The 27,597-nt window shown below is 42.1% G+C and overlaps 1 protein-coding gene across 1 annotated transcript; it reads left to right on the plus strand.

Moving 5' to 3' along the window:
• Positions 1 to 377: 377 nt before the first annotated feature.
• On the plus strand, positions 378 to 25,580 carry LOC135558107 (probable ATP-dependent DNA helicase HFM1). Its single transcript, XM_064991853.1, is given in 40 exon segments — positions 378 to 448; positions 575 to 687; positions 901 to 1,189; positions 1,500 to 1,768; positions 3,796 to 3,837; positions 3,953 to 4,023; positions 4,114 to 4,246; positions 4,492 to 4,643; positions 4,991 to 5,068; positions 5,292 to 5,447; positions 6,444 to 6,644; positions 6,751 to 6,839; positions 6,947 to 6,990; positions 7,129 to 7,230; positions 13,394 to 13,539; positions 15,039 to 15,133; positions 15,437 to 15,570; positions 15,915 to 15,962; positions 16,084 to 16,164; positions 16,387 to 16,478; positions 16,650 to 16,756; positions 16,848 to 16,895; positions 17,041 to 17,138; positions 17,264 to 17,398; positions 17,771 to 17,856; positions 18,183 to 18,266; positions 18,475 to 18,632; positions 20,244 to 20,347; positions 20,534 to 20,740; positions 20,889 to 20,951; positions 21,073 to 21,197; positions 21,449 to 21,531; positions 21,647 to 21,753; positions 21,882 to 21,971; positions 22,177 to 22,379; positions 22,382 to 22,895; positions 23,009 to 23,081; positions 23,303 to 23,408; positions 24,578 to 24,717; positions 24,841 to 25,580. Coding segments are annotated over 40 exon segments (5,004 nt in total). The 3' UTR covers positions 24,908 to 25,580.
• Positions 25,581 to 27,597: the final 2,017 nt, after the last annotated feature.

A 27,597-nucleotide genomic window follows, 5' to 3' on the forward strand; every position in this document is an offset into this window, starting at 1 on the left:
GTTATTTTGTCAAATAAGTCGCTTACATGAAAGCGAGCGAACTAGCCTGCCTAGTTAGCTACCGTTAGCTTGCTAGCTAGTGAACTGTTAGGTCCATTACAAGACTGCCATCTTGCGTTGATATGATGTAGTGTCTTCACCTTTTGAAAACAACCTGAGGCCTTAGCACAAAAACGATTTATGGTTTAAAGTATGACGATATTTTATGAGGTCTAGTCAGGCTACTGATTCAATCCCTCCCAGTTGCTGCAAACCTAGGCAGAACCTACAAAGACTCATGTTGTGGCACCTTCTCCCTGAAATGGCTGTCAGCCGCATATACCATGATTACATCTAACTTTGTAATTCTATAGATGACTGTTACATGAACTGGCAAGATGTTGGACTCAGAAGAGTGTACTTTGTCCCTGGATAACTTGTTCTTTGAGAGGCCAGTTGTCCACAAAGTGTGAGTTGTCAGAAACAACCTGCATCCCACAGTCATGCCCTCCAAAATTTACATTTAGCTAGGAACGGTGCTCTTGTTAAGGAGGACACTTGCTCAACCCTTTTCCTGCTTTGGTCCTGTCTCCAGAAAGCCACTTTGTCAAGAGCAGAGTTCTTGGCAGTTGGAACCCCCTCCATCCCTCTCCCAGATTCCAGCCACTCAGGACATCCAAAAAGAGGCAGAGGATCTTTCATTATTCAGTAAGTTACATTTGAGGTGATTCAATCTGGGCCAGATTCCCGGAGCCAGATTAAGCATAGTCCTAGACTAAAATGCATTTACCATCATTTTTTTCTTTAAGACGAGGCTTAATCTGGGTCTGACACCGGCCCTAGGAGTCAGGATTTTGTTTCAAGTCATGTCAGTCCCTGTCAGTCATTACATCATCATGTCTTCTATCATCTCCAATGCAGGTTTCTCTCAGAGGTCCAAGAAATTCATTCCCCCTTTGAAAAGAACAGTCGGCAGTGATGGTTTCATACAAAAGAACACAGATTTTAATCAAATTACCAGTGATGGAGGAAAAGAACCTGAGGGCCAGGGTGGGTGTGCTCTCTGGTCTCAGGAAGACTTCATGAACAAGTCCCAGTGTTCCACAATGGTCAGCAGAGGTCGAACTGAAACCCCACAGGAGTCTGGTCATGCGCTGGAGCAGAAACATTTTCCTCTGGACTTCAGCCAAAGCCCACCTGTACGGAGAAGGTAAACCATTCAAATTAAGCTAATGAGTGTGTATACTTTGCATTCAGAATACATAGTAAATGTCAGTTGCTCTCTCTTTTTTTCTCCAATCGTGTGTCTTATTCAGATACTATTGTTTTGCAATGTAATGAGTGTAAAATATATATTTTTTTTAATAATCCTTTATCGAACATTTGGCAAAGCCCGTCTGAAATGTAATCTTCTTTATCAAAGATATGGCTGTACTAGTTACATCATGATATGTGGGATATTACAGCAAGCACGTACGATCTATCTGCCCGTTAATGAAATCATCTCGTTCTCGTTACAGTTTGTTCAAACCTCACATTGGTCAGGTGCTGAACAGTGGTGCAGACTTGAACACCCGCCACAGCCAGACAAGACCCAGAGAGCAGCAAACCTTCAACCAGGTTTCCATGGCGACAGAGCCTCGACTGGCAAGACCGTCAGCATCAGGCCCCAGCCACCTCAGCGGGCTGGGTCCGGCTGCAGCCCGGGGACCCCCACCGCATACACCGGATAAGGGTACCAAGAGGGCTAACGTCCTCCCCATGACACCCCAGCCCCTTCAGATACAAGGTAGTACAGCACAGACAGACAGACATATATATATATATATATATATATATATATATATATATATATATATATATATATATATATATATATATATATATACCGTTCAAAAGTTTGGGGTCACTTAGAAATGTCCTTGTTTTTGAAAGAAGAGCATGTTTTTTGTCCATTTAAAATAACATCAAATTGATCAGAAATACAGTGTAGACATTGTTAGTGTTGTAAATTACTATTGTAGCTGGAAACGGCTGATGTTTTATGGAATATCTACATAGGCGTACAGAGGCCCATTATCAGCAACCATCACTCCTGTGTTCCATCATTTTATCATTTTAAAAGGCTAATTGATCATTAGAAAACCCTTTTGCAATTATGTTAACACGGCTGAAAACTGTTGTTCTGATTTAAAGAAGCAATTAAACTGGCCTTCTTTAGACTAGTTGAGTATCTGGAGCATCAGCGTTTGTGGGTTTGATTACAGGGTCAAAATGTCCAGAAACAAAGAACTCGTCAGTCTATTCTTGTTCTGAGAAATGAAGGCTATTCCATGTGAGAAATTGCCAAGAACCTGAAGATCTCGTACAACGCTGTGTAAAAACTCCCTTCACAGAACAACGCAAACTGGCTCTAACCAGACAGAAAGAGGAGTGGGAGGCCCTGGTGCACAACTGAGCAAGAGGACAAGTACATTAGTGTCTCGTTTGAGAAACAGACGCCTCACAAGTCCTCAACCTGCAAAACACCAGTCTCAACTTCAACAGTGAAGAGGCGACTCCGGGATGCTGGCCTTCTAAGCAGAGTTGCAAAGAAAAAGCCATATCTCAGACTGGCCAATAAAAAGAAAAGATTAAGATGGGCAAAAGAACACAGACACCAGACAGAGGAACTCTGCCTAGAATACCAGCATCCCGGAGTTGCCTCTTCACTGTTGACGTTGAGACTGGTGTTTTGCAGGTACTATTTAATGAAGCTGCCAGTCAAACTAGACACTCTAATGTTCTTGCTCAGTTGTGCACCAGGGCCTCCCACTCCTCTTTCTATTCTGGTTAGAGCCAGTTTGCGCTGTTCTGTTAAGGGAGTAGTACACAGCGTTGGACCAGATCTTTAGTTTCTTGGCAATGTCTCGCATGGAATAGCCTTAATTTCTCAGAACAAGAATAGACTGATGAGTTTCAGAAGAAAGGTCTTTGTTTCTGGCCATTTTGAGCCTGTAATTAAACCCACAAATGCTGAAGCTCCAGATACTCAACTAGTCTAAAGAAGGCCAGTTTTATTGCTTCTTTAATCAGAACAACAGTTTTCATCCATGCTAAAATAATTGCAAAAGGGTTTTCTAATGATCAATTAGCTTTTTAAAATTATAAACTTGGATTAGCTAACACAACGTGTCATTGGAACGTAGGAGTGATGTTTGCTGATGGGCCTCTGTACGCCTATGTAGTCGGCCGTTTCCAGCTACAATAGTCATTTACAACACTAACAATGTCTACACTATTTCTGATCAAATTGATATTATTTTAATGGGCAAAAAGATTGCTTTTCTTTCAAGGACATTTCTAAGTGACCCCAAACTTTCAAACAGTAGTTATATATATTTATTTATATTGCTATGATGTGTTGTAGCTGAAGAATGTACTCAGGTTTAATGGTCATGGCAGCAGCTGTCACTGTTCTTTAGGGCTTGATGAGGTGAAACAAGGTGAGCCCTTCCCAATGCCCTCTTGGCTGTAATAGCACACAATTACCACTAGGGGTGACCAATAATTTTAATATTACCTTTATTTAACTAGGCAAGTCAGTTAAGAACAAATTCTTATTTCAATGACGGCCTAGGAACAGTGGGTTAACAGCCTGTTCAGGGGCAGAACGACAGATTTGTACCTTGTCAGCTTGGGGATTTGAACATGAAACCTTTCGGTTACTAGTCCAAAGCTCTAACCACTAGGCTACCCTGCCGCCCACTTTGACTGGAATTGGTTTGGATATTGAAATATAAATACATTTATACAGATTTATTGTTTTCATATCAGGTACTTCTGGGCCTGGGATACTCCGACCAGTCTCTGAAATCCGTATCCTTTCCCACCCTTAGCCCAAGTAATTACTGCTGAAATACATTAATCTTAACGAAATCTACAAATCTATTTTAGTTGGAATATGTTTGTATACTTAATCAAAATAACACAGATGCAAAATTCAGATCTGTCTTCAAAGAGTTCCCTTACTTCAACTACGTCCAATCCAAAGCCTTGGATGATGTAAGTGCATCTACACTTTATTCCATCTTCAACCTTAATCATCAAAACGATATCTGTGATTGATTTCTTGGAACAAAATGCTTTTTGCAGGTTCTTTACACAGGAAAGAACGTTGTGGCTTGTGCTCCTACTGGTTCTGGTAAGACAGTGCTCTTTGAGTTGGCCATCATCCGCCTACTGATGGAAACCACAGAGCCCTGGAGAAACGTCAAAGCTGTTTATAGTAAGTAATGTCACATCAGGACCACCCGTTTCTTAGTATCCTTTTAAAAAGCAATAAATGACATGTACTAAGACATCAACAGCCAATCTAAAACACCAAGAGCCAGTTAAAGCTACTGTATGGGTTAAGCTAGCTAACCTATGACATTTTTGACCTGATTACATTCAGACTTTTAGTGTTCAAAGTGTATATGTTGTATTTATTAAATGAAAACTGTTTATTAAATGTAATGTTATTCTCTTCAGTGGCCCCCATCAAAGCTCTATGCAGCCAGCGCTTCGAGGACTGGAAGAAGAAATTCGAGCCTCTGGGCCTGAGCTGCAAGGAGCTGACCGGAGACACAGAGATCGACGACTTCTTTGAGATTCAGGACGCCCATATCATCATGACCACACCTGTAAGTGAAAATGTATCCCAGTGTACATGTCGCATTAAAGCACGTCACCAGCAGCCATTTTGTTTCTGTGTGATATGTAGCAGAATGATGTGGCTGATCCTGTGACCATAGCAACCATCCATTGAAGAATAAGCAGACAGGATTCCCATGTTTGTCATGCAAACAGGGCTTGGGTATACGAGAATAGATACATTTTTGTTTTGAGGGCGAGTGGATGCATTGTGTTATATCAAGATAATTCATTAGAAGATTCATTTTTTTTAAACAATAACTGACCAACTGTTAATTTAACACTTCATTTAACCAGTTCTCGATAAAGCTCAGACACATTTCTCTGTTCCTCCCAGGAAAAATGGGACAGCATGACCAGGAAGTGGAGGGATAACTGCCTGCTGCAGTTGGTCCGGCTTTTCCTTATTGACGAGGTCAGTGTTTATGTCTAAGTAGCTACTTCATGTTCTGTTAAAAATTCCCTCAGGTATCACTGCAACTGTAGACCTGGTCAAATAACACTCCGAAACAGCTTGGACAGACTGATTGTGTTCTATTGTTTTTTAATTTGTCATTGTACTTAGTGCATATCTGTCTAGTATTATGCTATGTGTTTTATTGACAACTAAATATACTCAATTTTGGCTGTGTTTCTAGGTGCACGTGGTGAAAGACACTACGCGTGGAGCGACACTAGAGGTGGTGGTGAGCAGGATGAAGGCGGTCCATGCCTTCCGTGCAGCAGAGAACCCCCAGGAGGACGTCTCCATGAGATTTGTGGCTGTCTCCGCCACCATCCCCAATATCAAGGATGTAAGTGGCTGAGGGGCCAAGAGGGGTCATGGCACACTTTGGTCATATTCTAATACTCTAAAGAGGTTTCCTTCACTATAGTCCTTCTTTCCCTTTCTGATAAATACATCTCTATCAGTGGTGGAAAAAGTACCCAACTCTCATACTTGAGTAAAAGTAAAGATACCTTAATAGAAAATGACTCAAGTAAAAGACACCCAGTAAAATACTACTTGAGTAAAAGTCTAAAAGTGTCTGGTTTAAAATATATTTAAGTGTCAAAAGTAATGTATAAATCATTTCAAATTCCTTATTTTAAGCAAACCAGGTGGCACCATTTTATTTTAAAAATATTTTTTTATGGAAATCCAGGGGCACATCAACCTTCAGACCTAATTTACAAACAAAGCATGTGTGTTTAGTAAGTCCACAATATCAGAGGCAGTAGGGATAACCAGGAATGTTTGGTTGATAAGTGAGTGAATTTGACTATTTTCAGTCCTGCTTAGCATTCAAAATGTAACGAGTACTTTTGGGTGTCAAGGAAAATGTATGAAGTAAAAAGTAGAATATTTTCTTAAGGAATGTAGTAAAGTAAAAGAGTCAAAATATAAAAAGTAAAGTACAGATAGTAGTGCTTTAAAGTATTTTTACTTAAGTACTTTACACCACTGATTTCCATCAGTGGAGGCTGCTGAGGGGATGACGGCTCATAGCAACGGCTGGAATGGAGTCAATGGAATGGTATCAACCACATGGAAACCATATTTGATACCATTCCATTGACTCCATTCCAGCCATTATTATGAGCCGTCCTTTCCTCAGCCTCCACTGATCTCCATATGTTGTTCTTATCTGTCCTGTCCTGTCTCCTTCAGAAAGAGTAAGGGAATAGTAAATAGGGAAGGAGAGGAGGAGGTGTCTTGGAAGTATTGCTATTTACCAATTATCATTAAACAGAGCATTTATTTTAAGAAATTCCCTCTCTTCACTGTGTTCAATGGTTTGACATGGCAGATAGCAGACTGGCTGTGTGACAACAGAGGCCCTGCTACTTGTCTGGAGATGGATGAGAGTCACAGACCGGTGAAACTGAGGAAGGTAGTGCTGGGTTTCCCCTGCAGCAGCAACCAGACTGAGTTCAAGTTTGACCTGTCACTCAACTACAAGATGGCCAACATCATCCAGACCTACTCGGACCAGAAACCAACCCTTGTTGTGAGGAACTCTCTTTGTGTCTCTGAAATGTAGACATGACCAGCACCATATTTGTAAGTATTGCCATTGTTAATAGCTCACACATGGGATATTTTTTTTTTAACAGTTTTGCTCAACAAGGAAAGGAGTCCAGCAGTCAGCCGCTGTTCTGGCCAAGGATGCCAGGTTCATCATGAGGATTGAGCATAAACAACGGTTTGAGCTACTTACCTTTTTATTCTCTACAGATGTACAGGTACTCAATACAAATGTCTTACTGTTTAGTTAGATCTGATTGAATTGTTGGAATCTTCTGTTTGCAGGTTGATGAAGTATGCGAACTCTCTCCTGGACTCGAAACTCAGAGGTTGGTGGATAATTTAGGGTTAATCATTTATATTCCTTCTCTTCTGTATCATGTAGGCAAACATTTCTCATTGATTTGAATATAACTATTATTGCATTAGAATGTGAAATCACTAGCCCGGCGTTTTCTCTATTCCAGATCTGGTGACGTTTGGGGTTGGTTTCCACCACGCCGGGGTAGACGTGTCCGACAGGAAGGTGATTGAAGAGGCCTTCACCATGGGAGACCTGCCTGTACTGTGTAAGCATTAGGACCTTCACCATGGCAGACCTGCCTGTACTGTGTAAAGGCACTCTCACATTGCAACGAATGTGGATCTAGCGTTCGTCTGCCCGTCGTTCAGCGCGATGCGTTTTACAATGTAAGCGTTTTGCAAAATAAATGTACACATACATGTTATTCAATCATTGCACACACACTGCTCAAGCGTCAGCGGGCGTCTGCTTAGCCAGGAGCTAAAATAGAACTTGGTTCTGTTTTTGACGCGCTTCAAGTCCTGCCTCTCCCATCTCATTGGTTTTTAGGAGCATATACCAACGTGGGTGATTGAAAGATGAACTGAGGTCCACACTCCAGTCCAGTCGGTGGTGCACCTTAAAGTTGGTTGCCAACTGCCATATAAAGTCCAAAGAAGAAGCCTGAAGGAGGAGCGATTACTAGAAACAAACTTTTACCCTTTTATCTGTGGATTAATTGTCGGAGTAGAGGACCTTGTGGTAAAATAACAACCCAATGTTTCAGGTAAAATAACAACCCAATGTTTATATCCCAGGACAAATTAGCTAGAGACAGCAAGCTAGCTAGCTAAATTACCATAAGCCTTAACATGCTGACCAAACCATCTTCACGCACAAGTAGATTTTGTTCACCCACATCAGACGCGATCGGGACACGCAGGTTGAAATGCATAAGGTCCTTTACTCTGACAATTAATCTACAGATAAAACGGTAAATCAAATTAGTTTCTCGCCATCTCTCCTCCTTCCTTCAGGCTTCTTTTTCTTCTTTGGACTTTATATGGCAACCAACTTTAAGCGGTGTGTTCAGCATGTAAAGGCGTCCGCATGCTTCCCAGCCAAAACAGTTTGTGCATATATTGTGATTTTTTTTTTTTTTTTTGGACTTCGGCTAGGGTTTTTTCAGCTATTCGAAGTCGACGACCCCTCGTCGGCAGTTGGTCAACAGTAGGGCTTCTTCAATTAAATGCCTGTTGTCATTCAACGAGAGACGACTCGTCCTCATGCCCATTTTTTCACTTGAGAAATACTGCACCAAACATCCTAGACAGTTTTTTTTCTTTCTTTTTTACCTTTATTAAACCAGGCAAGTCAGTTAAGAACAAATTCTTATTTTCAATGACGGCCTGGGAACAGTGGGTTAACTGCCTGTTCAGGGGCAGAACGACAGATTTGTACCTTGTCAGCTCGGGGATTTGAACTTGCAACCTTTCGGTTACTAGTCCAACGCTCTAACCACTAGGCTACCCTGCCAAAAAGTCAAAATTAATGACAGATTTCTTGAGTTATCTAAGGTCTTACTTGACTATTTTGAGTAAATACAAATTATTAATTTCAACTGCATCAATCAACCCTTCATCGATTCCCGCTATCTAAACCTACTCATTGATCTTTGTGTCCACAAGAGCATTAGTGAGGTCGGGCACTGATGTTGGGCGATTAGGCCTGGCTCGCAGTTGGCGTTCCAATTCATCACAAAGGTGTTCGTTGAGGTCAGGGCTCTGTGCAGGCCAGTCAAGTTCTTCCACACCGATCTCGACAAACCATTTCTGTATGGACCTCGCTTTGTGCAGGAGGGCATTGCCATGCTGAAACAGGAAAGGGCCTTCTCCAAACTTTTCCCACAAAGTTGGAAGCACAGAATTGTCTAAAATGTCATTGTATGCTGTAGCGTTAAGATTTCCCTTTACTGGAAGTGAAAAACAGCCTCAGACCATTATTCCTCCTCATCCAAAATGTACAGTTGGCACTATGCATTGGGGCAGGTAGCATTCTCCTGGCATCCGCCAAACTCAGATTCGTCTGTCGGACTGCCAGATGGTGAACCGTGATTCATCACTCCAGAGAACGCGTCTCCACTGCTCCAGATCTGATGGTGGTGAGCTCGAGATGACTTTCAATGTGGCACTGTCATAGGATGCCCCCGTTCCAACAAGTCAGTTCCTCAAATTTCTGCACTGCTTGAGCTGCCCGGTCAACTGTAAGGGCTGTTATTGTGTATTGGAAACGTCAAGGAGTAACAATGGTTCAGCAGCAAAGTGGTCTGTCCTAGGTTGCGACACTCACTCCCGAGTTCCAAACGGCCTCTGGAAGCAACTTCAGCACAATAACTGTTCAAATCAAATCAAATGTTATTTGTCACATACACATGGTTAGCAGATGTTAATGCGAGTGTAGCGAAATGCTTGTGATTCTATTTCCGTCAATGCAGTAATAACCAACGTGTAATCTAGCTAACAATTCCAAAACTACTACCTTATACACATAAGTGTAAAGGGATAAAGAATATGTACATAAAGATATATGAATGAGTGATGGTACAGAGCGGCATAGGCAAGATGCAGTAGATGGTATCGAGTACAGTATATACATATGAGATGAGTAATGTAAGGTATTAAACATTATATTAAGTGGCATTTTTTTAAGTGGCTAGTGATACATTTTTTACATCAATTTCCATTATTAAAGTGGCTGGAGTTGCGTCAGTATGTTGGCAGCAGCCACTCAATGTTAGGGCAGGTAGTTTGCCCCCGGTGATGCGTTGTGCAGACCTCACTACCCTTTGGAGAGCCTTACAGTTGTGGGCGGAGCAGTTGTCGTATCAGGCGGTGATACAGCCCGCCAGGATGCTCTCGATTGTGCATCTGTAGAAGTTTGTGAGTGCTTTTGGTGACAAGCCGAATTTCTTCAGCCTCCTGAGGTTGAAGAGGCGCTGCTGCGCCTTCTTTACAACGCTGTCTGTGTGGGTGGACCAATTCAGTTTGTCCGTGATGTGTACGTCGAGGAACTTAAAACGTACTACCCTCTCCACTACTGTCCTGTCGCTGTGGATTGGGGGGTGCTCCCTCTGCTGTTTCCTGAAGTCCACAATCATCTCCTTTGTTTTGTTGACGTTGAGTGTGAGGTTATTTTCCTGACACCACACTCCCGAGGGCTTTCACCTCCTCCCTGTAGGCTGTCTCGTCATTGTTGGTAATCAAGCCTGTAGCACTGTAGTGTCGTCCGCAAACTTGATGATTGAGTTGGAGGTGTGCATGGCCATGCAGTCGTGGGTGAACAGGGAGTACAGGAGAGGGCTCAGAACGCACCCTTGTGGGGCCCCAGTGTTGAGGATCAGTGGGGTGGAGATGTTGTTGCCTACCCTCACCACCTGGGGGCGGCCCATCAGGAAGTCCAGTACCCAGTTGCACAGGGCGGGGTCGAGACCCAGGGTCTCGAGCTTGATGACGAGCTTGGAGGGTACTATGGTGTTAAATGCCGAGCTGTAGTCGATGAACAGCATTCTCACATAGGTATTCCTCTTGTCCAGATGGGTTAGGGCAGTGTGCAGTGTGGTTGAGATTGCATCGTCTGTGGACCTATTTGGGCGGTAGGGTGGAGGTGATATGGTCCTTGACTAGTCTCTCAAAGCACTTCATGATGACGGAAGTGAGTGCTACGGGGCGGTAGTCATTTAGCTCAGTTACCTTAGCTTTCTTGGGAACAGGAACAATGGTGGCCCTCTTGAAGCATGTGGGAACAGCAGACTGGGATAAGTATTGATTGAATATGTCCGTAATCATTGCTGTGGGTATAACATCGTCGATGCACTTTCTAATGATCTCGCTCACCGAATCAGCGTATTTGTCAATGTTGTTGTTGGATGCAATGCGGATCATATCCCAATCCACGTGATCGAAACAGTCTTGAAGTGTGGAATCAGATTGGTCGGACCAGCGTTGAACAGACGTGAGCGCGGGAGCTTCTTGTTTTCGTCTCTGTCTGTAGGCTGGAAGCAACAAAATGGAGTCGTGGTCAGCTTTTCCGAAAGGAGGGCGGGGGAGGGCCTTATATGCGTTGCGGAAGTTAGAATAACAATGATCCAGGGTTTTACCAGCCCTGGTTGCGCAATCGATATGCTGATAGAATTTAGGGAGTCTTGTTTTCAGATTAGCCTTGTTAAAATCCCCAGCTACAATGAATGCAGCCTCAGGATATGTGGTTTCCAGTTTGCATAGAGTCAAATAAAGTTTGTTCAGGGCCATCGATGTGTCTGCTTGGGGGGAATATATACGGCTGTGATTATAATCGAAGAGAATTCCCTTGGTAGATAATGCGGTCAACATTTGATTGTGAGGAATTCTAAGTCGGGTGAACAGAAGGACTTGAGTTCCTGTATGTTGTTATGATCACACCACGTCTCGTTAATCATAAGGCATGAAACTAAGAATACCTGGGGCACCAATGTAAGAAATAACACGTAAAAAAACCAATACTGCATAGTTTCCTAGGAACGCGAAGCGACCATCTCTGTCAGCGCCGGAAGCACTTTGAAGCTTCCAGTCTGTTATTCGAACTCAATCAGCATGACAGAGTGATCTCCAGCCTTGTCCTCGTCAATACTCACACAGCTGGTCCTTTTGTGGCAGGGTTGAAATGCAGTGGAAATGTTTTTTGGGGGGATTCAGTTCATTTGCATGGCAAAGAGGGACTTTGCAATTCATCTGAACACTCTTCGTAACATTCTGGAGTATATGCAAATTGCCATCGTACAAACTGAGGCAGCAGACTTTGAAAATGTATATTTGTGTCATTCTCAAAACCTGTGGCCATGACTGTATGTCCACATACTTTTGTATATATAATGTATATGTGGTAAAATGAAAATCTGAGGCCCTATAGGCTACAGTCAAAGACGACAGAACACATTTTTTGATGGGGGGGCAGGATTTTTTGTTGCCTGATTTAGATATATTTCTGCTTATAATTGACAACATTTTGTAAGGCTATTTGTTAGTCAACTTGGCTATAATTAGATATATGCAGCTTCTCTTCTGTCATTATATGTTTCCCTAGAATACTAAATAAACCCTTGCTCAACAGAATGTCATAGATCGATAGAATGAATGCTTCAATCTAGCTGACATCGGTAAAGTTTTCTGTCATCTTTCGCAGAGCAAAGACGTTTAGGGACTGTGGAGAAAATACATTAACGCAACAACAAAAACAAGGGAAAGATTCAATGTGCAAAATGTCCAAATTACATCAGTTTGACCGGTTGTAAGTGGAAATAATGCTGTGAAAACAACCCAACGTGTTTCTGATAAAATTTCAGTTTCGACTTCGATGCATATTTAATATGGTTGAAATACTATCAACTTTTATGATGAAGAGAGCGCCTCTACAGATGGTATCTGAGCATTGCATTCTCTCAAGATGCAGAAATAAATCAATCATATTTCTTCAAAAGTCCAAATTTTGCCTTCATTTAGTGCTTTATTTTGTTTTTTCATTTTGTTTTTGCCTCTGTGGATTGAAGTTAACTTTTTCTGCTCGTTCCCAAAAGCATTATTTGTCTGTGTAGGCTATTTAGCACAGTTAGGCCCTAAGCTTAGGCTTATGTACTAATACCTCGTGGCCTAAAATAATGGAAGACAAACCTCAATGTAACCTATATAAATTGCACAAGAATAATAGATTCACAAATTTTTCAAGGTATTGTTTCATTTTATTCAACCTGCCCCAGACACAGCTCATCACCCATCTATTACTATCCCTACCGTGAAGCATGGTGGTGGCAGCATAATGCTATGGGGATGCTTTTCAGCGAAAGGAACAGGGAGACTGGTATGGATAGAGGGAACAATGAATGGAGCCAAATACAGGCAAATCCTTGATGAGAACCTGTATCAGAGTGCAAACGACCATGGACTGGGGCACATATTTACGTTCCCGACGCATACAGCCAAAAGAATGCTGGAATGGCTTCAGAACAAGAATGTGAAAGTGCTTGAGTGGCCCGGACTTGAATCCCATTTGAAAATTTGTGGAAAGACTTGAAGGTTGCTGTTCACTGCTGCTCTCCATCTAACTTAACAGAGCTTGAGAAAGTCTGCAAGGAAGAATGTGTAGAGCTGATACAGACATACCCACGACCACTCAAAGCTATAATCGCCACCAAAGGTGCTTCTACAAAGTATTGACTTGGGGGTGTGAATACTTATGTAAATGAGATATTTCTGTATTTCATTTTCAATAAATGTGCACAAATAAACATGTTTTACTTGTCATTATGGGGTATTGTGTGTAGATGGGTGAGAGGGGATTTAAAAAATAAAACAAATCATTTTGAATTCAGGCTGTCGAGATATGAATACTTTCTGAAGGCAGTGTATGTGGTTTCTTAGTTACAACCAGTACTCTGGCGATGGGGGTGAACCTGCCAGCCCACCTGGTGGTGATCAAGTCCACCATGCACTACATCGGGGGAGCCTGCAAGGAGTACAGCGACGCCGACATGCTGCAGATGATTGGCCGAGCAGGTCGGCCACAGGTACAGATTGCAGACACGCACTCTAGTCCCAGCATCCTTAGCACCACAGGTTACAAATCATAGTCCAAAACCAGCTCCTATTTTTATATTTTACCTTTATTTAACTAGGCAAGTCAGTTAAGAACAAATTCTTATTTACAATGATGGCCTAGGAACAGTGGGTTTACTGTCTTGTTCAGGGGTAGAACAACACATTTTTACCTTTTCAGCTCGATTTAGCAACCTTTCGGTTACTGGCCAATGCTCTAACCACTAGGCTACCTGCCGCCCCAGCGAGCAAAACTAGTTGCCCCCTATGTAGTGGGAAAAACTAGTTGAAATTAGGTAATTACAAAGTGTTCTATTCATTGTGACGTTTCAACTAGCTTTGCCTGATTTGTAGCCAGTGCCCATTCTGTATTTTCAAATCTGAATGCGGTGTAAAGCAAAACACCAGTCTCAACGTCAACAGTGAAGAGGCGACTCCGTGATGCTGGCCTTCTAGGCAGAGTTGCAAAGAAAAAGCCATATCTCAGACTGGCCAATAAAAATAAAAGATTAAGCTGGGCAAAAGAACACAGACACTGGACAGAGGAACTCTTCACTGTTGACGTTGAGACTGGTGTTTTGCAGGTACTATTTAATGAAGCTGCCAGTTGAGGACTTGTGAGGCGTCTGTTTCTCAAACGAGACACTCTAATTAATGTACTTGTCATCTTGCTCAGTTGTGCACCGGGGCCTCCCACTCCTCTTTCTATTCTGGTTAGGGCCAGTTTGAGTTCTGTGAAGGGAGTATTACACAGCGTTGTGTGAGATCTTCAGTTTCTTGGCAATTTCTCACATGGAATAGTCTTCATTAATCAGAACAAGAATAGACTGACGTTCTTTGTTTCTGGACATTTTGACCCTGTAATTGAACCCACAAACGCTGATGCTCCAGATACTCAACTAGTCTAAAGAAGGCCAGTTTTATTGCTTCTTTAATTAGAACAACAGTTTTCAGCTGTGCTAACATAAATGCAAAAGGGTTTTCTAATGATCAATTAGCCTTTTAAAATGATCAACTTGGATTAGCTAACAAAACGTGCCATTGGAACACAGGAGTGATGGTTGCTGATAATGGGCCTCTGTACGCCTATGTAGATATTCCATTAAAAATCTGCCGTTTCCAGCGACAATAGTCATTTACATCATTAACAACGTCTGCACTGTATTTCTGATCAATTTGATGTTATTTTAATGGACAATAAAAATGGCTTTTCTTTCAAAAACAAGGACATTTCTAAGTGACCCAAACATTTTGAACAGTAGTGTAAATGTTTTCTTCCACTTTTACATTACAGAGTATTTGGTGTAGATTTTTGACAAAAATGACAATTAAATCGATTTTAATCCCAATTTGTAACCAAGGGATCTGAATACTTTTGCAAGGCACTGTATCCATTAGAGCAGTGTCACTGAAAGTGGACGGTCCATTGATTTGATGCAAGGCTTTGACTCTGAATTATTTTCCTCTCCAGTTTGATACGTCAGCAACCGCAGTGATCATGACCAAGACTCACACCAAAGACAAGTACATGCAGTTCATGAATGGGGCAGAAATTATTGAGAGCAGGTATAGTGATGGGTTACTTCTACAGTCGTGGCCAAAGGTTTTGAGAATGACACAAATATACATTTTCGCAAATCATCAGGGACAGACTGATATTCTGCAAAAGGTACAGGGATTGGACTGTTGAGGACACTTGTTTCAGAGTGTAGCTTATATGATTTGGTTTTACATTAATTTGTATGATACAGTACATTGTGATGATGATTGTTCGACTACATAGACCGGTACCTTTCTTTAAATCTCTGATTAATTTCATACACTTTGTGGTTCACATTGAGGTTGAAGTATTTTTGTCCTCCTCCTCAGCCTGCACACCCACCTTGTGGAGCACCTGAACGCTGAGATCGTCCTCCACACCATCTCAGACGTCAACATGGCCCTGGACTGGATCCGCTCCACCTTCCTCTACATCAGAGCACTGAAGAACCCCAAACACTACGGTAAGTACACACAGACTGGACATCACCCTGTCATTATTAGCAATAGCCAGCATCGTTAGCATGGATGCTAGTCTATTTCTGCACCCGTCAGCAACATCGTTAGCATGGATGCTCGGCTATTTCAGTATGAACGAGTGAGCCTAGCACCCATGCTAACAATATATTTCAGCAGTAGTCAACAGTTAGCATCCATGTTAACAATCTAACTTATTATAGTACAGTTAATAGCATGTACTTAGAATATCTCACTATATCTTTACAACAGTTTCTCAAACGTCATAAATGTCAGACATACGTTGGCAGATCATACGTGAGAAAACACCTGTCCATACTTTTTGTTGCAGGTTTTTCCACCGACTTGGACCGATGTGGGATCGAAGCCAAATTGCAAGGTGTGGCATTCCTGTGTTTTCTTTGTTAATATGTACTTCGTATCTGAAAACACAGAATATCTCTATCATGTGTTTGTGTAGTAACTAACTGTATTATGTCTCTCTATACTCTCTGCTCCAGAGCTCTGTCTGAAGAACCTGAACTCCCTGGCCTCCATTGGTCTGGTCTCCATGGATGAGGATGTCAACATCAAGGCTACAGGTTGAGAGCAGCAACCAATTTTGTTTTTTTGCGTAGCTACTATGGCCTTTTACTGTTTGTTTCATTAATTAGAATCAGAAGTGTACAACTACTAACAAACCCTGTACATGTTTGGTTTTATTCAATACAGATATCTCCTACATTTGCTTTCCAGCATCGAAAAGTCGTTGTACTCAAGTCTGTTCTCTTCTTGACATGTGTAATTGTGCTCATCCCCTACAGAGGCAGGCAGGTTGATGGCCAGGTACTGTGTGGCATTTGACACCATGAAGCAGTTCAGCAAGGTGACTGGCACTGAGACCTTACCTGAGCTGGTAGGTATACAGTAATAAGGTAACACTGTAGCATGTCATATATGCACATACACTGTTTTTATTGAGTTTCTGTATTGTGTTGTTTGTTACATAGGAAATTATAAAAGATGCATTGAGTAGATTTTGTATTGAGAATCCCACTGAAATGGAAGCTGGCTCTTCTTCACACAGATAGAATTAATGGCGAAGGGCAGAGAGTTCACTGACGTGCAGCTGAGAGTGAACGAGAAGAGAACCCTGAACACGTTGAACAAGGACAAGAACAGGATCACCATCAGGTTAGAGTACAATTCAATGATACATTGGAAGAAGAGGTGAAGTGACATATACAACAAATGTAAATGCTCAAATCTGGGCTTTTTTCTCCAGGTATCCCATGGAGGGAAAGATCAAAAACAATGAGATGAAGGTGAACTGGTAAGTCGAGCAGTGGCCCGTACAGTGTACCAACATGAGAAGATGGAGGATGACATTGACGCCACCATGTATTCTCTTTGGGTGAATCTCAAAAGAATTTTCTTGAACTTCATCTCTTTCCCACAATACCCGTCTTCCACCTCAGCTTGATTCAGGCCCAGTTTGGCTCCATTCCAATTCAAGAGTTTGGACTCACACAAGACACCGGTAGAATCTTCCGGAATGGAGTCCGAATCAGCAGATGTAAGTCATCAATCACTTAACATTTTGATAGTAGAAGATGATTTGCATTGAGCCTTGTCTGATAAGCAAGCATCCTTTGAAAAAAAACACTCTTTGATCCAATATGTGTTTTGATTACGAACCAGGTTTGGCAGAGTTTCTAAACCAGCGCTCCAAGACAGGCTTCTCTGCTCTGCTCAACTCCCTGATACTGGCCAAGTGCTTCAATGCCAAGCTGTGGGAGAACTCTCCTTACGTCTCAAAGCAGCTGGAGAAAATAGGTAGGAAGCCATTGAAACATGTCAAAAAATACTTACTATGCTGTTACTGTGTTCAGAGACCCTTTTTAAGAAATCCATTGACCAACTGATTTATTCCTAGACAAATGAAAGTAGTACAGTTGCTGTGAGCATAGAAATATAGTGGTCCCGTGTGGCTCAGTGGGTAGAGCCCGGTGCTTGTAACACCAAGGTTGTGGGTTCAATTCCCGCGGGCGACCAGTATGAAAATGCATGCACTCACTGCACTCACTGCTGTACGTCTGCTAAATTCAAAATGTAATAATTAGGCTGATTTTAAAATGATAAATGAGATTGTTTTTATAATATAATTATATATATGTCTGTAACGGCACAGATTACTATCTGTTCCAGGGTTGACTCTTTCATCCGCCATGGTGAACGCTGGGCTCACCACCTTCAGTAAGATAGAGAAGACCAACGCCAGGGAACTGGAGCTGGTGGGCATGCAGCCTCTATAGATGACTATAACAAACAAAGTCATTCATTTAAACACCCTGTTGTTTCTATTTGTCCATGGTTTATTGAGAAACCCACTGAAACAAAAATGCTGTTTCAATTAAATCAGTCTTTCAAATGTTGTCCATAAAAATAAATAAAATAAATAAAATATATCCCATTTAGCAGACGCTTTTGTCCAAAGCGACTTACAAGTTGGCTGGGGCCACTACTTTTGCATATGGGTGGCCCCAGTGGGAATATTTCTACGTCAAGAGTCGTCACAAAGTGCTTTCACATACAATAAATGCAAATATTTGCTGTCTAGATCGTCAACAGACATCCTCCATTCGGAAACCAAATCAGAGAGGCTATCATCAATCTACCCAAGTATGAAGTTTGTTTGGAGCAGGTAAAAACCTTTGCTTTGGTTGAATTTTTGTTAGAACGGAAAAGGTGATCAAGATTAATTATTGTAGCAATATTTGGTGTTGGGACAAAACAGAATTTTTTCCCCACACATATCATTTAATATTACAGCGGAGTATTTTTCAATTACTGATCAATTAATACATCTCCCCAACAACCTGTGATTAAATTTTTTATTTCTCACGTTTTAGCTTCCAAGATACCATGTCGCCACCGCAGAGATTGTCGTGACTGTGAACGTGAAGAACCACGAACAGCTGCTGTCAAAGAGAACTGCTCCTGACCACCACTATGTCACCATGATCATCGGGGACTGTGACAACAACGTAGTCTTCCTGCAAAAACTCACGTAAGATAAGGAGGATGAACATTTAGAGTCACACGGAGACACACACAGACTGACACATGCATAGAGACACTTTATCTAAAGCTTGCCTGTAGAGACAACTTGTTAAAAGCGTATTGTAAGATGTTTTAAAGGTTCATACATGATAACAAGTTATAAAGCATTATACCTGCAGGCAGGGTTCTCCAACGGGCTGAAATTGGCCCATGGAGGGTTTTATTTGGCCCCCAAGTTTGAGCAAAAAATAAATACTAATATTCATTCAAGGGTTTTTCTTTATTTTTACTATTCTCTACATTGTAGAATAATAGTGAAGACATCAAAACTATGAAATAACACATGTAATATTTTAGATTCTTCAAAGTAGCCACCCTTTGCCTTGATGACAGCTTTGCACACTCTTGGCATTCTCTCAACCAGCTTCATGAGGTAGTCACCTGGAATGCATTTCAATTAACAGGTGTGCCTTAAATAGTGGAATTTATTTCCTTCTTAATGCGTTTGAGCCAATCAGTTGTGTTGTGACAAGGTAGGGGTGGTATACAGAAGATGGCCCTATTTGTCCATATTATGGCAAGAATAGCTGAAATAACCAAAGAGAAACAACAGTCCATCATTACTTTAAGACATGAAGGTCAGTCAATCCGGAAAATGTCAAGAACTTTGAAAGTTTCTTCAAGTGCAGTTGCAAAAACCATCAAGCGCTATGATGAAACTGGCTCTCATGAGGACCGCCACAGGAAAGGAAGACCCAGAGTTACTTCTGCTGCAGAGGATAAGTTCATTAGAGTTACCAGCATCAGAATTTGCTGCCCAAGCAAATGCTTCAGAGTTCAAGTAACAGACACATCTCAACATCAACTGTTCAGAGGAGACTGTGTGAATCAGGCCTTCATGGTCGAATTACTGAAAAGAAATCACTACTAAAGGACACCAATAAGAAGAAGAGACTTGCTTTGGCCAAGAAACACGAGAAATGGACATTAGACCGGTGGAAATCTGTCCTTTGGTCTGATGAATCCAAATGTTAGATTTTTGACACGTGATCTTATACAAATGTAAACAAGGTTTGAAATTATTATGTTTTAATCAAACATTATATCTGTTTGGGATTCTTGCAGTCAATTTGTGGTCTAAAAATTATTTGTAATTATAAAGTGGGTGGTTCGAGGCCTGCCTGAATGCTGATTGGCTGACAGCCGTGGTATATCAGACCGTATACCACGGGTATGACAAAACAGTTATTATTATTGCTAATTTTGTTGGTAACCAGGTTATAATAGCAACAAGGCACCTCAGAGGTTTGTGGTATATGGCCAATATACCACGGCAAAGGCCTGTATCCAGGCACTATGTGTTGCCACGGTATATTGGCCATATACCACACCCCCTTTGGGCCTTATTGCTTAATTATGTTCGGGACCCCTGGCCATCCGCTCAAGAAAGAAAATCGTCCCGCGGCTGAATGTAGTTGATGATTCCTGCCTGCAGGCTTTAGGTAAAGTGTTACCGCCATACACTCAGACAGGGAAAACAGTGAAAGAAAGAGAGCAAGACCAAGAAAGGGAAAGAGTGATGAAATGGAGAGTGACTGTGTTTTGTGTGTTCGTCCAGAGACTTGATGCTGTTGAAGTCGGGAAGCTGGTCAAAGAAGATCGAAGTGGCGAAAGCCTCCAAAGGAGAGGAGATCAATATGAATCTGGTCAGCTCAGAATACGGTCAGGCAGCTAACTATCAGGGCATTTTTCTCTCACTTTTATTACAGATTTGTGTTCAAATACATTTCTAGAATCTGCTTCAAAATTGTAAAAGGCAGTTTAAGTAGAGTGGAATTGTTTAATTGAGATTTATGAGAAGTAAGAATATATTCTATTATAACTATATTGAGATCTTCCTCTCTTCAGTGGGGTTGGACATTCAACAGAAGTTTAGTCCCTTCTTCTCTGGACCGAAGAGTTACGGAGCTGAATCACTCACACCTGAGCAACATAACACCGTGCAGCAAGCACAGGCTAATGCTCAGAGATCACAGGGTGCAACACAGAGAACACAGCCAACAGCTCAGCAAACACAGAAGAGAAACTCCACATCCACATGTGCCACAGAAAAGGGTAGACTTATTCAATACCTTACATTTGTATACTTTTGAGCTATTGCTTGGTTGTACTTGCGGACTCACAAGGACTGTTGTTGTTTTTTTAACCCAACTTCCGATATCTTTTTTTCCCCCTCACTGAAATACAGATTCCTCACAATCAGATCCAGGCAAAAGACAATGTAACCACTTATGCAAAAACAAGGATCAATGTGGCCACGACTGTTGTGAGTCAAGTTTTTTTGTCCTCAAACTCTCCATTGCTCAATTGACACTTAGAATCATTCAAATGGTTTGTTCACAAATGATTACATTCGTTTTTTCAATTTCCTCCTATCTGTTTCCCAGGTAAAAATGGAGGGCCGGGGGTTCTGAAAAGGCAGATGAATCAGCATTCGAGTTTCACCTCCTACCTCCAAGACCTGAAGACCAGGAGTGACACACTGACAGAGACACCAGTCAAACGCCTCAAGGTGGGAGAACAACTGACAACAGCTGCAGCGGTTGTTTAAAATATAACCCCTTTGGGCTAAAATTCTAATTTGAGAGAGAGAGTGAGAGGCTCAAAACAAAATACTTATTCATACCGTCACATAAATCATGAATTGAAGTTAGAGACGAGTGACACGTGTTTCATGATCATTTGCTGATTTGTCATCGACTAACTGAACGAGGAACTTTTACCTGAATTAATGTTTCATCTCCCTGTTGCTGGTTCCTTTAGATGAGAATGAATGGCGGGATGGGAGCTGCGAACATGCAACAGTTCTCTTATTCACCTAAGCCAATCCTACCTGCTTCTTCTAGGTACGTACCCTCCTTTACCCAAAACATAGACGCAGTTAATTAGCTTGGAGTTAATTGATTACTAATCCAAACTGTATCTGACACATTCCAAATATTTTCTTAACTTGTTTTGAAGGTATGAAGGTAACCAGTATGGCGCTTTAGCAAGACCACAGAGTGTAGATTCAGCTGAGGACTTTGCAACACCCCAAGAGATGGCTTATGTTGTGACCTATGGCCATGGTATGTTTAGTATCGAAATGCTTCTAGAGGCTTCTAACTCCATTCACCTTCAATACAGCAGTGTGGTAGTGAAAGGGTGCTAAATGGACACTTGAGAGGAGTAACTGAACATATGTGTGTCTCTACAGAGTATAATGACTACCTGGAAGACATATCTCAGACAACGGGAGATTTGAAACCACCACCTGTTCAACTTCAGACCCTTACGGAGTCACAAAGTAGGACGTCTCAGTTACAACAAAAAAACTGTCATACTGTTTTTTTGAAACTCTTATATCCCACGATTCCATGAAATAGGCCTATTGTAGATTCAATAAAATATACACGCAGATTATTTTCAAGTAGACTACTTCCTTCAAATTTACTGCAAATAGACAATAACGTGTTCTCATAATCATAACCAATCCATATTTTTGTTTCAAGGCACTTCAATGTGGAGGAAGCCCAATGCCTACGATGGAAGATCCCTCAGCCACAGCACCCCCCAAAGCACCCCGCAAAGCCAGAGCAGGAGTTACCCTCAGAGCCACAGCACCCCCCAGAGCCAGAGCAGGGGTTACCCTCAGAGCCACAGCACCCTCCAGAGCCAGAGCAGGGGTTACCCTCAGAGCCACAGCACCCCCAGAGCCAGAGCAGGGGTTACCCTCAGAGCCACAGCACCCCCCAGAGCCAGAGCAGGAGTTACCCTCAGAGCCACAGCACCCCCCAGAGCCAGAGCAGGGGTTACCCTCAGAGTCACAGCACACCCCAAAGCAGGGGTTACTCCCAAAGTATCTCTCAGAGCCAGAGCAGATGTTACCCACAGAGTCACTGCACCCCCCAAAGCAGGAGTTACCCTCAGAGCCACAGCACCCCCCAGAGCCAGTGCAGGAGTTACCCTCTGAGTCAAAGCACCGCCCAAACCCAGAGCAGGGGTAACAGTACCCCCCAAAACCAGAGCAAGTCTTTTTCTCAGAGTTCCATTGTAGACTTGACCGACGACAGTGGTTTCTTCTCATCATCAATCACCCCCAGCGTGACCTTTGACCTGGGAGACGAGTGGGACGATTTTGACGATGACAACTTGGTACACGCCAACGAGAAGCCATGCACCACTGTTGCTAAAACTAAAGGGGTGGACCTGGACTGTGATAGGCCAAAAGGTATTCTAACGGGAGCCATTTTTGAACATATCAATGTTAAAAATGTAATTTCTTTGTTCATGCTTTTTCAGTGGGGCAAATGATCTAATAGTTAAATGTATTGATGTTTTCAGGAAACTCCACACCACTACCATCCATTTCCTTACTGCCCAAACCCCGCTTCACTACATCCAATTCCCCACTCAGGTGAGCTCAGCTCGTAACAAACTAGGACTTCACAGTTCCACAAGCTGTCAAACCCCTGTCATTTCACTGAATTAAACATCTATCGTCTATCCCAGCGGGCAAAACTGGTTTCTGGTTGAAGAGACGTCAGTAGGAAGGAACTTGGTACTGTTGCAAATACTTGATAAATGTGACCCTGATCAATTGATTATCAATGTTATGTAATGATTTGTGTGTCTCAGGTTGACCTCGTCAGTTGTTTCTCAGATACCAGTTACTACTCTCCCAGTCAGACCACACAACTCCCAGGCTACTGCTAGCTGGAGCCACTCTGACAACAAGGCCACAGTGAGTTACTATCTACCCATAGTATCAGTTAACTTTATTTCAATGCTGGATCTGAGGTCAACATGAAATTGACAGCAGACAAAGCCAAGGCTTCTGTTCATATATACAGTCAGTGTCCAGTTTTTTTAGGTTCACCACCCTGTTCACAAAAATGGTTTGCTCCTACAGACTGTGAGTCACGTGGCCGTGGCTTGCTATATAAAGCAGAAAGACCGGCATCAAGGCATTCAGTTACTGTTTGACTGAACGTTAGAGGGCAAAACAAGTGACCTAAGCGACTTTGAGAGTGGTAGGATCGTCGGTGCCAGGCGGTTCCAGTATTAGAAACGGCCTCCTTGGCTTTTCACACACGACAGTGTCTAGGGTTTACTGAGAATGGTGAAACAAACATAAAACATCCAGTCAGCGGCAGTCCTGTGGGTGAAAACAGCTTGTTTATGAGAGGTCGAAGGAGAATGGCAAGAATCAGCAAATAACGGCGCGGTACAACAGTGGTGTGCAGAACGGCATCTTGGAACACACAACTCGGCTGTACTTGTCACGGATGGGCTATTGCAGCAGACTACCACACCGGGTTACACTCCTATCAGCTAAAAATAAGAGGAAGCGGCTCAAGTGGATGTGTGATCACCAACACTGGGAAATTGACGAGTGGAAAAACATTGCCTGGTCCGACGAATCCTGGTTCTTGTTGCGTCGTGCTGATGGCAGAGTCAGGATTTAGCGTAAGCAGCTTGAGTCCATGGACCCATCCTGCCTGGTGTCATTCTGATGGCAGAGTCAGGATTTAGCGTAAGCAGCTTGAGTCCATGGCCCCATCCTGCCTGGTGTCATGCTGATGGCATGTGAAATAGTGTGGGGAATGTTTTCCTGGCACACCTTTGGTCCCTTGATACCAATTGAGCAAAGTTTTAATGCAATACCTTGTAGAATCCATGCCCCAAAGAATTCTGTCTGTTCTGGAGTAAAAGAGTGGTCCGGCCCATTGCGAGATGGGTGTACCTAATAAACTAATAAAAACTAAATAAATTACCTTTCATCACACAATTCACATGCATTGAAATCAAAGATAGCAGGGCAAAGCAATGTTATGTTTTAGGTTTAGCAGCCCATTTGTTTCAGTACACATTTGAAAAGTAGTCTGAAACACAAATCTTTGCCCTCTGCAGAGGACATTCAGTGAACCCCCCATGAAAGCACCACCCTCCTTCCCAAAACAGACTGACACTAGCTTGCCTCCCCTGGGACAACGGTTTGATTTCTTCTCAAAGACGACTACCCCAAACAATGACAATGTGACTGGCAAAAGGTAAGGAGGGACTATAGAGAAATAATATTTAATTTTCTTAACTTTTTTTCATACATACTAATTGAAATCATGATTATGAATTAACTTTATATCGTTGACAGACAGCATTAATCTTCATTGCAGGCTCCAGGGAGAGGATTGCAGCAAGGAAGTGGAGGCATTCATGGGGATATTTGATGGACTATTTTAGTAGTGTTTGTAGTTGTATGGACTATTTCCATGATGTTTCATAGTGATTTGTCATGTTATTGTGTATGTAATGTTCTTATACTGTTATTTATACTGTTTGTTGTTTGGGATTCGCTGTTAGATTTACTGTTGGTCCTATTTGAAAATGTTTATCTAGGAGTATGAACTTTCAATCTTCTTTAGCAGGATTCCAAAAATGTAATATTTCTGTGTACTTTATTAAATGAACACTATTTATTCAGAGGAAGTCTGAGGGTGTAGAGAGCAATAGTAATGGTGTCATGGACCATATAATGGTGTTTTATTCCCTTTAGTGGACTGTCTTTAAATTGCAGCTTGTAGCTGCACTTCCTGTGCTCACTAAGGGAGAAGACAGTAGGGGATGTAACTGAGCTGGATGTAACATGCAGTATAGCATCCAGCTCAGAGTTACATCCAGCTTTAGTTACATCCAGTATCCAAAATCAGTTACATCAAGCTCACAGTTACATCCAGCATCCTGCTGCACTTCCTGTGCTTGCTATGGGAGAAGATGAAGAATCCAGAAAGCAGTTGGTTGTTGTTACCTAAAAGTTCCCACCTTCTTCATCCTGTATTTGATAGCCCTTATGCTGACACCATCTGTAAGTATTTATGTTTCTGTATGTTTTTATATGCTTACATGTTATTAAAGTAATTTCCTACTTTTTGCCTCATCAAATATTGCAAGACAAACAGTCCTAACCGTTAGCGGTCAACCATTAGCCATTGCCATAGAGATGTATTGTTTAGCCCAGCTGTTCACTAGCCCCATTTAAATGTGCAGTGCTTTCGGAAAGTATTTAGACCCCTTGACTTTTTCCACATTTTGTTACATTCTTATTCTAAAATTGATTAAATTGCTTTTTTTCCTTCATCAATCTACACACAATACCCCATAATGACAAAGCAAAACCAGGTTTTTAGAATAAAAATTTAAAACTGAAATATCACATTTGAATACATTTTCAGACCCTTTACTCAGTACTTTGTTGAAGCACATTTGGCAGCTATTACAGCCTCGAGTATGACACAATACAAGCTTGGCACACCTGTATTTGGGGAGTTTCTCCCATTCTCTGCAGAGCCTCTCAAGTTCTGTACGGTTGGATGGGGAGCGTTGCTGCACAGCTATTTTTAGTTCTCTCCAGAGATGTTCGATCGGGTTGAAGTTCAGGCTCTGGCTGGGTCATTCAGAGACTTGTCCTGAAACCACTCCTGTGTTGTCTTGGCTGTGTGCTTAGGGTCGTTTTCCTGTTGGATGGTGAACCTTCGCCCCAGTCTGAGGTCCTGAGAGCTCTGGAGCAGGTTTTCATCTAGGATCTCTGTACTTTGCTCCGTTCGTCTTTCCCTCGATCCCGACTCGTCTCCCAGTCCCTGCCGCTGAAAAACATCACCACAGCATGATGCTTCCACCACCATGTTTCACTGTAGGGATGGTGCCAGGTTTCCTCCAGACATGACGCTTGGCATCCAGGCCAAAGTGTTCAATCTTGGTTTCATCAGACCAGAGATTCTTGTTTCTCATGGTCTGAGTGTCTTTACGTGCCTTTTGGCAAACTCCAAGTGGGCTGTCATGTGCCTTTTACTGAGGCTTCCATCTGGCCACTCTACCAGGCCTGATTGGTGGAGTGCTGCAGAGATGGTTGTCCTTCTGGAAGGTTCTCCTATTTCCACAGAGGAACTCAGGAGCTCTGTCAGAGTGGCCTCCCTGACCAAGGCCCTTCTCCCTCGATTGCTCAGTTTGGTCGGGCAGCCAGCTCTAGGAAGAGTCTTGGTGATTCCAAACTTCTTCCATTTAAGAATGTTTGAGGCAACTGTGTTCTTGGGGAATTCCAATGCTACAGACATCTTTTGGTACCCTTCCCCAGATATATGCCTCGACACGATCCTTCTCTCTGAGCTCTATGAACAGTTCCTTCAACCTCATGGCTTGGTTTTTGTTCTGACATACACTGTCAACTGTGGGATCTTATATAGACAGGTGTGTGCCTTTCAAAATCATGTCCAATCAATTGAATTTACCACAGGTGGACTCCAATCAAGTTGTAGAAACATCAAGGATGATCAATGGAAACAGGATGCACCGAAGCTCAATTTCAATTATCATAGCATAGGGTCTGAATAATTATGTAAATTAGGGTATTTCTGTTTATTTGTAATACATTTGAAAACATTTCTAAAAACCTGTTTTCATGTTGTCATTATGGGGTGTAGATTTATTTATTTATTTTTATTTCACCTTTATTTAACCAGGTAGGCTAGTTGAGAACAAGTTCTCATTTGCAACTGCGACCTGGCCAAGATAAAGCATAGCAGTGTGAACAGACAACACAGAGTTACACATGGAGTAAGCAATTAACAAGTCAATAACACAGTAGGAAAAAAGGGGAGTCTATATACATTGTGTGCAAAAGGCATGAGGATGTAGGCGAATAATTACAATTTTGCAGATTAACACTGGAGTGATAAATGATCAGATGGTCATGTACAGGTAGAGATACTGGTGTGCAAAAGAGCAAAAAAGTAAATAAATAAAAACAGTATGGGGATGAGGTAGGTGAAAATGGGTGGGCTATTTACCAATAGACTATGTACAGCTGCAGCGATCGGTTAGCTGCTCAGATAGCACATGTTTGAAGTTGGTGAGGGAGATAAAAGTCTCCAACTTCA

Source organism: Oncorhynchus masou, chromosome 17 (genome assembly GCF_036934945.1).
Source record: "Oncorhynchus masou masou isolate Uvic2021 chromosome 17, UVic_Omas_1.1, whole genome shotgun sequence".
NCBI classification, from domain to species: Eukaryota; Metazoa; Chordata; class Actinopteri; order Salmoniformes; family Salmonidae; genus Oncorhynchus; species Oncorhynchus masou.